Source organism: Acanthochromis polyacanthus, chromosome 7, assembly GCF_021347895.1.
Source record: "Acanthochromis polyacanthus isolate Apoly-LR-REF ecotype Palm Island chromosome 7, KAUST_Apoly_ChrSc, whole genome shotgun sequence".
Taxonomy (NCBI): domain Eukaryota; kingdom Metazoa; phylum Chordata; class Actinopteri; family Pomacentridae; genus Acanthochromis; species Acanthochromis polyacanthus.
In genome coordinates, this window is record NC_067119.1 from 22,129,989 (window position 1) to 22,141,688 (window position 11,700).

At 40.9% G+C, this 11,700-nt stretch overlaps 1 protein-coding gene across 1 annotated transcript in view; it reads left to right on the forward strand.

The window, feature by feature from the left end:
- The window catches only part of sv2ca (synaptic vesicle glycoprotein 2Ca), a 29,629-nt gene that overhangs the window by 14,738 nt on the left and 3,191 nt on the right, over positions 1-11,700 (forward strand). The window contains exons 3-12 of the mRNA XM_022193125.2: positions 771-951; positions 3,682-3,833; positions 8,633-8,766; positions 9,259-9,348; positions 9,793-9,903; positions 10,027-10,115; positions 10,574-10,738; positions 10,917-11,050; positions 11,176-11,382; positions 11,525-11,684. Coding sequence (XP_022048817.1) covers positions 771-951; positions 3,682-3,833; positions 8,633-8,766; positions 9,259-9,348; positions 9,793-9,903; positions 10,027-10,115; positions 10,574-10,738; positions 10,917-11,050; positions 11,176-11,382; positions 11,525-11,684 — 1,423 coding nt within the window. The remainder of the gene's footprint in view (positions 1-770; positions 952-3,681; positions 3,834-8,632; positions 8,767-9,258; positions 9,349-9,792; positions 9,904-10,026; positions 10,116-10,573; positions 10,739-10,916; positions 11,051-11,175; positions 11,383-11,524; positions 11,685-11,700) is intronic.

Sequence of the window (11,700 nt, forward strand, 5' to 3'; positions counted from 1 at the left end):
GGACATTGCAGAGTAAATGTTGGCTGGCTCAGACCACTTAGACTAAGATATTTTCAAAACGAGGGCCCTTCAATCACCCTTCAGTCACTTCAGTGAATAAGATGTTATCGTAAATTGTGATATAAGAATAAAAAAAGAAAATCAGTGAATGCACTTTGTTCTGACAGTGAGCAGAGAATGAAAGCATGATATGTTGTTTGGCAAAAAATAATTAGTGGCAAGCAGCACAGAACTGTGTGAACTTCCCTTGTGCGTATCTGGAAAGGTGTCAACTAGGCTATAATCAGTATTTTTATATTACCAACGAACCACAAGACCAGTTATATGTGAGATGAGTTGATCGTAGTAACTGACCCACAGAGATCATCTCCAGACTGTACAGGTCCAGTCAGCTCTATGGAGCTTTAAAGTGTCTCATAATGCAAAAAGATGCTTTTATGTGTGGCAAAGTTACTATTTTGGTTCACTTCACGTCAGCAACAAAGTTAGCAACTAGCTGTTGAACAGGAGCATAGGAGTGGAGTAAGATACCAAAGGGAAAAGTAGAAAAGCAGATTAACTTGTTTCAGTGTTTCAGTATATATATATTTAATTACACACAATATCTGGCACCAAAATTATGTTTTTTTGGTCACCAATGAGATAAACAATAATGTTGGAAAAATCCATGTTACCAAACATGAAAACTCATCCACATAGACGTGAAGATGTGAGATATTGTAATGTTTATTAAGACAAACAAAAACCAGGCCCCTCTCTCCTCCTTTCAGGCAGTGTTGTTTACTTGGGGATGATGGTCGGAGCGTTCTTCTGGGGAGGGATGTCTGACAAAGTGGGCCGCAGACAATGCCTCCTCATTTGCATGTCCACGAATGGCTTCTTTGCCTTCCTGTCATCTTTCGTCCAAGGATATGGCCTCTTCCTTCTTTGCCGTCTCGCCGCTGGCTTCGGGTAAGTCCAATAAAGTGGAGGTCATCCTGATGTTGATGAGGAGTTCAGGTGAATCGTGCAAAATGTTGCCTCAAAATCTGATTTTGCAGTGGGAGGGTCACAATACATGTCCAAAATCAAAGAATGTATCGGTGACAGAAAGAAAGAATTAATCTCCATGATGGAAAATCTATTTGGAGGAGTGTTTCTGTAGGCGTGTCTCTGTCTCCTAATAATTTCTGCCGCTGTTGTTGACATCCACTGAATAATTGTTGCAGTTGTTTAAAAGAGATCTGAGCAATTTTCTTCAATGATTGCTTAAAGCCTGTTTCTCTCTCACTGCTCCACAGCAACGTATGACTATTTAATCATAGAATATTTACATTAAGCATCTGTCTGTCTGTTTCCCTCCCAGCTAAACAAATACATTGTTTTCCAACTACTGCAGAAACTGTAAAAGTGATATAGTCAGTGAATTTCCCACTATACACACGTGGACAAAATTGTTGGTACCCCTCAGTTAAAGAAGGAAAAACCCACAATTCTCACTGAAATCACTTGAAACTCACAAAAGTAACAATAAATAAAAAATTTTTGAAAATTAAATAATCAAAATCAGCCATCACTTTTGAATTGTTGATTAACATAATTATTTAAAAAAACAAACTAATGAAATAGGGCTGGACAAAAATGATGGTACCCATAACTTAATATTTTGTTGCACAACCTTTTGAGGCAATCACTGCAATTAAACGATTTCTGTATTTGTCAATGAGCGTTCTGCAGCTGTCAACAGGTATTTTGGCCCACTCCTCATGAGCAAACAGCTCCAGTTGTCTCAGGTTTGATGGGTGTCTTCTCCAAATGGCATGTTTCAGCTCCTTCCACATATGTTCAATGGGATTCAGATCTGGGCTCATAGAAGGCCACTTTAGAATAGTCCAACGCTTTTCTCTCAGCCATTCTTGGGTGTTTTTGGCTGTGTGTTTTGGATCGTTGTCCTGTTGGAAGACCCATGAGCTGCGACTGAGACCAAGCTTTCTGACACTAGGCAGCACATTTCTCTCCAGAATGCCTTGATAGTCTTCAGATTTCATCGTACCTTGCACACTTTCAAGACACCCTGTGCCAGATGCAGCAAAGCAGCCCCAAAACATTACTGAGCCTCCTCCATGTTTCACCGTAGGGACAGTGTTCTTTTCTTCGTATGCTTGGTTTTTGAGTCTATGAACATAGAGTTGATGTGCCTTACCAAAAAGCTCCAGTTTGGTCTCATCTGTCCAAAGGACATTCTCCCAGAAGCTTTGTGGCTTGTCAACATGCATTTTTGCAAATTCCAGTCTGGCTTTTTTATGAGTTTTTTTCAGCAGTGGTGTCCTCCTTGGTCGTCTCCCATGAAGTCCACTTTGGCTCAAACAACGACGAATGGTGCGATCTGACACTGATGTACCTTGGCCTTGGAGTTCACCTTTAATTTCTTTGGAGGTTGCTCTGGGCTCTTTGGATACAATTCGAACGATCCGTCTCTTCAATTTGTCATCAATTTTCCTCTTGCGGCCACATCCAGGGAGGTTGGCTACTGTCCCGTGGGTCTTGAACTTCTGAATAATATGAGCCACTGTTGTCACAGGAACTTCAAGCTGTTTAGAGATGGTCTTATAGCCTTTACCTTTAAGATGTTTGTCTATCATTTTTTTTCGGCTGTCCTGGGACAATTCTCTCCTTCGCTTTCTGTTGTCCATGTTCAGTGTGGTACACACCTTTTCACCAAACAGCAGGGTGACTACTTGTCTCCCTTTAAATAGGCAGACTGACTGATTATGAGTTTGGAAACACCTGTGATGTCAATTAAATGACACACCTGAGTTAATCATGTCACTCTGGTCAAATAGTTTTCAATCTTTTATAGAGGTACCATCATTTTTGTCCAGGCCTGTTTCATTAGTTTGTTTTTTTAAATAATTATGTTAATCAACAATTCAAAAGTAATGGCTGTTTTTGATTATGTAATTTTCAATAAATTTTTATTTATTGTTACTTTTGTGAGTTTCAAGTGATTTCAGTGAGAATTGTGGGTTTTTCCTTCTTTAACTGAGGGGTACCAACAATTTTGTCCACGTGTGTATATCAAAACTCTTAACACATACTGTACATCTTAGCATCCCCAGAAAAATAACAAGTGTTTCAGAGTATGTGAAAAAAAAAAAACTCTACCAGAGGCACACAGTGTGTCCTCCTGTTACAACAAAGAAATATGGCACAGCCTGTATGATTTATTGTGTTCTCTTGGTCAGTAGTATAACTGTTCCTTTAAGAGCTAATTCAGTAATTGCATCTACGTCATTCTCTCTGGAGACCTTCAGAGTAATTGAAAAGGCTGTCCAACCTCCCGATGTGACCTGTGTCCCTAAATCATGAGATACTGGGACTAAGGCTTCTTTTTTGTATAATTTTTGGGGGTAAAATAAGCATATCTGTGCTTATTTTTTTGCTTAGTTGTTCTTTCTGTTAATAATTGCTAAGAGTCTTTAATTTACCGCCAAACAATCCCAAAAGCAGTTTATAGAGGAAAATAGTTGAATAGAATGTACAGTACTAGTAATTTTGTGTCTGACTTGTTCTACTTCAATTAAAGAGAAAAACTAGGCCACAAACAGGATAGCAATTATAAATGCAGCTATATGGGAGATTGGAAACGTAGTGATTAATAAAGTTACTCCCACTAACCTTCCCACTGTCTGCTTCTTGCAGGATAGGAGGTGCTGTGCCCATCGTTTTCTCCTTCTTTGCAGAAGTGTTGTCCAGGGAGAAAAGAGGAGAACACCTCAGCTGGCTGTGTATGTTCTGGATGATTGGAGAGATCTATGCATCTGCTATGGCCTGGGCCATCATACCACACTATGGTGAGTTTACAAATATTGTAATGTCACCAGTCTGGACTACAGGGTTGGCTGGGAATCATGGTTTATATAATATAAATGCATTAAAATAGAAAGAAATGTCATTCTTTGTCACTGAATGGTGCACTGGTTCAGAAGGCTGCAAAGTGTCTTAATCACTCAGATAAATGCCAAATTGTTGCTCGCAAAGTCTGCCAATTGAAAGTTATAAGAGTCAGTGATATGCTTACAAGGATTAAGTTTAGCACTGCTACTGATGGGATGCTGGGCAATGTGACTTTATGCTAAGCTCCTGGCTACAGTTACAAAACTGTATGGCCTCCCTGTGGTCGTGGGTTAAGGTGCCAGTTTTCCCTGCTATGCAAATCAATCACTTAATGGCAGTGAGTGGCTGCAGGCTGGGAGAGACAAAGGTTAAGAGATTTCCGTATGCATGCATACATAGAGTAGGCTCAGGCTGAAAGGGTGAGGGCGAGCCTGTGGGGAGAGAGAGCTGTGATTTATGACAGCACTGCACTGGATATCAACTGCACTCATCATGAAGCAAAATGAAGGGAATTGGCTTTCTTCCTCTCCTCCACACGCATCCTTCTCATTTCTTCCCTGCTTTTTAACCTGCTCTCCCTTCCTTTTTACTGCCTCCCCTCTCCTCCTGTTTTGTACTCTCCCCATCTCTCCGTCTAACTCTGTCCTTCCTTTTATTACCTCCTCCTCTCTCTCCATTCTCTGTCTCCGCAGAGTGTTCTTCTTGATCAAGCATAATTAGGTTTTTCTCCTTGCTCTAATAGGACAAAGCTACATCTAGAGGTGATTTATGGCCAGACCATGCTTTAGCCAACCTGTGACGTCAGTGAGAGAGAGACAGTGTGTCTGTGTGTGTGAGGCAGAGTTTGTGTGTTGCTGCAAGTTGCATAGATGATGTTGTACCACTGCTGCAGACATATACAGGTCTTCTCCAAGGGAAATTGAAGTCAATAACTTCTGACACTGAAAGAGGTCGTTTGAGTTAGCACACACACTTACACATACAAAAAGAGGCACTGTAGCTGAGTATCCCATAAACTACTTCCCAGTTTTCTGACACGCAACTTAAAGAGGTGCTCACACACATGCTCAGTTGTGCACACTGCTATAGATCTGCTCACATGGATGTACAGAAGCACACTGGTGAAGCAAAAAACCCTCTGAAACGAGAGCGAGTCTTCATGAGGAAACTCTGCTGTCAGATCTGCTGATATCGTATTGAAGGGATAGTAGTGGCCGTACTTTGCTCTTATTCTCTCTGACACTCACTACCACTCTGCCTCCCTCTCCCTGAGAGAGAACTACGTGTCTTGCATACATACTCCAACGCTCACCAGTGGGTTTTATGTTTCCCCTAAAGTGCTGCAGTCCCTTAAAACAACAGCACTATCAAGCGTGGGCAACAAAAGGCAAAAAAAAAAAAAAAAAAGTCTCCCGCAGAGATACCTTTATGTCTTTCAGTGAAAACATAAAGGTATGAGTGATGGGTTATGATACGATTGCCTCAACTCTGGTGTTTAACACACTATTAGAGCTCTCATTTATCTTCTCCACTCGCTGGCTCCTAATGTCTCCCAAACGCCCCCCTGCCAGACTCACAGCTGGAGCCCTGAAGGAGGTCTGCTTGGCACAGATCCTTGACGGGAGGGTTGGAGGAGTTCACTTGCTGCCAAGCAAGATCACCACTCAAGTAACCTCATTAGACACCACTCAGATCTGCAGATTAAAGTTTAAATGCCAAGAGTGGACTCCACATCATATCTAATATCTGTGTGATTTATATGTAGCTGAACCAATATCTATCTATCTATCTATCTATCTATCTATCTATCTATCTATCTATCTATCTATCTATCTATCTATCTATCTAACTATCTATCTATCTATCTATCTATCTATCTATCTATCTTATCTATCTATCTATCTATCTATCTGTCTATTTGTCCCGAGTCAGTCATCCATAGACTTAGTCAATTATGTACATAATCCCTGTAATGAGATTTCCAGTAGCATGAGTGAAACACCAACCCCGAGGGGCAGGAAGTTATGTTACATTTCTGTTGAAAAAGGCAATCACTGCCGAACAACTCCTTCACTTTCTTCCTTTGCGACTCTGTCTCTTTCGTTGTTTCTCTCTCTCACACTCTGGGTCACTTCAGATGTGCACACACACAGAAAGACGGAAATAAATACAGTGACTCAGAGAAAACTGGGATGTACGGAAGTCATTACTTCTGCTGCTCAACAAAAGACACTACAAGAGTGAAACCAGCAGAGTTTAGAAAAGCAGAACAATAAATATATTGCAATGCCTGGCAGTCAAATAGCAAATATAAAGATAAATTAAATATATTATTGTCTGGTATTTTCCCCATTATGTTTGCCTGTTTTGTTTTCTTTTACTGACAGTGACAGGCTCTTTTGGGATATATTCATATCATTTGTGACTGAAGCCTACACCCTTTGAAAACAGTTGTTTTTGGCAGTGGATATGCTTAACTATCAAAGCTGGATTCAAATATGCTGTGAGATTAATTCCAAGCAGCCTTTTTTTCTGGCACAACCATTAGCATTAACCCCCTCCCCACCCTGTGACTCCCCTCCTACGCCTGCTGATGGATAATGGTGCTATTCCCTTTGGAGCAGTATCTCCATGAGGCACGATCTGTGGAGAGACGTGGGAGGTCACGACTGACACGACAGCCCCTTTCTGCGCATCCTTCCAAAAAAAAAAAAAAAGTCCAAAATACGAAATCAGTCACATATACAGTAGCAGTATACATTTGTGTTTGCATATCGGATCCTCCTCACGTTACTGTTTATATACTTTATGTCACAAGTATTCTTTACTGTAACTTTTAGACAAAAATACAGTGCAGCAAATAATCCCATATTTGACAAGACAAAATATTCATCCACAAACTTTATGTGATTTAAAGCATAACTTGAATTTAATGTCACATTTAGTGCCACTGTTTTCAACCAACTATTCGGTCTTTTATGTATTGGTGCATCCTGGCAGCATCATGCAGCTTTCAAGTCATTCGTTCTGTCTAACTTTTTAATGTTTTTATGCAGTATTTTGCTGTCGTTTCTCAGCCGAAGGGTTTGCAGACTATTTTGTGCCTGAAAATAACAGAACTTCTGCAAATGGAATATGAAATGTTTAATTTCCTAAGTGTGTTGGTGTAATTACTTGTGTGTTTGTGTGGGTGGGAGTGTGACATAGTATTATGTGGTGTCAGTGTAATCTGCATATGATTATTCATACTATCAATTTCTCTGCTGTTTTCGCTGTCAATGCACACACTCGCATATTTTTGGCATGCATGTATGCATTTCCTCCTGTGTGTGTGTCTGTGAGCGCATGTTACAATGATTAATGAGCCTGGAAGACTGCCTGTGGGCTGAGATCAGGTGCAACAAGATTTAACTTAGCAGAAAACACTCAATTCTTTTCCTACACATTCAATTAACCCGTCCCTGTGCACCTCTCCCAGCTCGCTCTGCAGAGGCATTCATCTCTGAGCTCACACATCACTCTGCTCCGGCCGTCGAGTGCTCCCATTTAAATGCCATCTTTTATTTGCAGCACTTTTGTGTTTGCAGAATGAGTTTCACACTTAACATTTAGAACCCAGCTTTCAGTTCAAGAATAGTGCTATCTGCTCTAGATCTAAAGTTATACAGTCACTGCTTCCTCGAAGCATTGTTTCAAGACTTATTAAGTGATCATATTAGCTTTTATTATGCCACTGTGAGTTGAAAAATTAGCTAAATAGTTACCGCGCTATAAAAGTGTGCACTGAGAATTAGTTCATAATTCATCTGTTAGGAACACACTAAGCTGTGGGCTAGTCTGTCAAGCCGTTATAATTAGAATCATTCACTTTAGTGATTTTCCTTGCAGAAAATTAATAATAGATATTCAGAATCGCCTCGTTGTCTTTACCACGCATTTTTATGTGCAAATAATGTAAAGATTACATGTCTTTAACTCTGAGATAACCTACTTAGATCTACACTTACCAAGAAGTGCCATAGTAGGTTGGATGCCAACGAGCAGCATTTGTCTGATTCGTGAGCTTTCAGATTAACAGGAGGCAACTGCCAGAGCTCCAATAAAAGCAAAACATGTTTTAAATCCACGCAATTTGTGATAATGTGTCACCATTATAAAGAAACCATTCATCACGGATCTGTCAGACTTGCACAGTGTGTTGTATTATATCTGGTATTTTGGCATAAAGCGCTCCACCCACTATTGCAGCAGTGTTTACAATGAGGCTTTCTTAGACCACGTCCTTTTCATTAAAGCTGCACTGACTCATGTTTTATATCACTGTAAAAGCAAATCCAATTATATAATTTTGCAAAGTGAAAAATGTTGCTTAAAGTGACAAACCTGCTTACAATTATCACCAGCCAATGCCGCTGACTTCCAGAGTTCTTATTATAGTTCCGTGTTTGGGGTATTTGGCCTGTAAATTCTACACTGATTAGCCAGAAGCATGACTTTTAGCCATTTACAAAAGTGCTACCTTAAGTGTTTTTCTCTCTGTGATAACATAGTGCCCTGTAGTAGATAGATTTTGATACAGGAATTTAAACTCTTTCAGATTTGGATTATTCACCTCAATAGAAATGTATGCAGGTTCAGGACAATGAATGCAAGAAAATGTGAACAGAGCACTGAGTTCTCATTCTGCCATGTCATCCTCTTCCATCTTCACACGACCTGATTGTCATTGTAGGTTACTGTGTGCTGCTGTTTGCAGGTTGGAGCTTCAGTATGGGTTCAGCGTACCAGTTTCACAGTTGGAGGGTGTTTGTCGTCGTCTGTGCTCTGCCCTGTGTGTGTGCCGTGGTGGCTCTTACCTTCATGCCTGAAAGTCCCAGGTTCTACCTTGAGGTAAACACTTCTTTCTGAATTCTTCCCAAATGTTGACAGATTAAACCTTTTCTATTTTCTCCCAAATCTGCTGCATCAGATGTATCTTAAAGAATGCCATGTCAGTGTGCTGTGTCATTGTCCTCAGCTGTCAGGGCTTATCAATTTTTACATTCAGCGGCTGCCAGGCAGATTGAGAGTGCTTGGATAGTTCCCAGCAGGTACTTTAATCAGACCAAAACAGTGTGAGTCATTCAAAACTACTGGAGAAGGAAATGTGAGAGTCTGGGAAGCCTGGAGATCTGTGACAGTAGGTTTGCTGCTGCAGGATAATTAGCCTTTGAAGTGAAATGAGTCACGGTCGTCGTGACTCTCCTCATTTTTGGCCTATCGTAGAGAGAAATCAAAGGAATATTTGTGACTGCGGATGTGAAACTGTTGCTGCGGGACCAGGGTTGATCCCATGAATTTATCTTATCCTCCCTTTCTCTCATTCTCTTTCCATCCTGTCAGGTGGGGAAGCATGATGAAGCCTGGATGATCCTCAAACAGATCCACGACACCAACATGAGAGCGCGTGGGCAACCGGAGAAAGTCTTCACCGTGAGTGTTTGCGTCTTTCGTGTGCTGCCTCGGCTGGGTTTCCTGGCGCTTAAGGAAGCAAAGAGGCTTATATGCTGCCACCACTGGGACAGGTTTTAGCGCTTTCACTGTGCAGGATCATATCAGACTTACGATGGCTCTTGAAAGCTGTTTTGTGTCATTCAGGCTTATTTGCTCCGCGAGCTGCACTTTGGGAAAGCCGCTTAGTCAACATGTTACATGAATTGATCGAGTACTGTAGTACGCGCTGTTTATATCCACCTTTCTGATTCTGATTTGGTTTTCATTGATCATGGGCAGTTGTCTTGTGGGAAACTCAAGATAATTATAGTGAAAAACTATGATACTGCACCATCACGTAAGAAATGTAAGTAATGCTAAGAAATGAACTGAATAGCTACAAATCAATACTCTAAATATTGTTTCCCATTATTGCTGTTCCAGGTAAACAGGATCAAAATTCCCAGACAGCTGGATGAATTGGTTGAAATGGAATCAGAATCCGGCAACCCAGTTTCCAAGGCTTTCTTCAGGATAAAGGCTGAAGTACATGGGGTAAATATGTATCTTTTTATTTAATTTCAGCAGATAACTTTTATGTGTTATTACTAAGCATTTATATCCACTATCTCAGCGCCAAAGTGTTATATAATACTTCTTTCTTATACTTCTTTGTAGATCTACCTGAACCTTATGAAGTGCTTCAACTACCCGATGCAAGAAAACATGATGCGACTGGCCATAGTTTGGTTCACACTATCTTTTGGGTGAGACTCTTTCTGCCAAATGCGGTTTTTTTTTTAATTGATTACACATAAAACGTACAACTAGGGGAGACACATACACAATTCCCTGCCTTTTAACTTGTGTCTCATGTCATCTTTGTCAGAATAATCAGGCAAGTTTCTCTGGTCAGGTCATAGCTGGAGGGAGTTGGGCTTTACAGCCACATTGCATTTCTGTCATCTTGATCTCTCTGCTGTGCAGAAGTTGCATGGTCTCGAAATCAATCACAGTCTGTGGATCGATACCGTTCCATTGGTGTCTCGGTAGATGCAGAGATAGAGAGGAAAGCAACTAGAGATAAAAATAAAACACCCTGAAAATACTTTTCAAATTCAAAAGGAAAGCATTTTCTACTGCTTCTGTCCGTCTCGCCAGCCATCTTTGGCTGATCATCAGATCAATTGATGTCCTGTATCGGTGTGTCTATTTCTGACTGCAGGTATTATGGTCTCTCAGTCTGGTTCCCTGATGTCATCAAACACCTTCAGGCAGACGAGTACGCCTCCAAAGTGCAGATCCACACCAATGAACGCATTGAAGGCTTCACCTTTAACTTCACTCTGGAGAACCAGATACACAAAAACAGCCTCTTCATTAATGACCAGTAAGACAAGTCAACTCACCTGCAGGATTAATAGCAAAAACATAACTGTGAAAAGTGTTTGGTGTACAATGTTAATTAGACAGTCCTTAGAATTAAATGTGAAATTGCACATAACTAGAATAAGGTAGGTGTAGGTTACTGCATTTCAGCTAAACTGAATGTAACTGTGCTTATTCAGTTTCATCAACATGAAGCTGAAATCCGTCACCTTCATTGACTCCACCTTTCGTAACTGCTACTTTGATGATGTGACATCGGTGGGCTCCATCTTCCGAAACTGTACTTTTGTTGATGCCGTCTTCTTCAACACAGGTGAGATTTTAAAACTGTTACTCTGACATGACTGCATAGCTAGAGTGGTGTATATTAGAATTTCTGATGATAATTCACCAGATATTATCTTACCTTTTAGTGATTTACTTTGACTCTCTGGGCAGATATCGATGAATCCAAGTTGATTGACGGCACAGAGGTGGTCAACAGCACTTTCACTCACAACAAGACAGGATGCCAGATGACATTTGATGATGACTACAGTGCCTACTGGGTTTATTTCATCAACTTCCTGGGGACTCTGGCTGTTCTGCCTGGGAACATTGTGTCCGCACTTCTTATGGACAAAATTGGGCGTCTCTCCATGTTAGGTAAGAATGAGGGATGAGTGCCAGATTTATGTTTGAGTGGGTACTTTCATGATTAAATAATTGATTTTAGCATCCACCCCTGTGCATGACAGACAATTTTGACTCTTCACTTATGCTCTGTGTGTGCTTGCATGTCCTTCAGGAGGCTCCATGGTCCTCTCAGGCATCAGCTGCTTCTTCTTGTGGTTTGGCACCAGTGAGTCAATGATGATCTTCATGTTGTGCCTTTACAATGGCCTGAGCATCTCTGCCTGGAACTCCCTGGATGTGGTCACGACTGAGTCCTTCCCTACCGTCAGGAGGTCAGAAGACATGCAT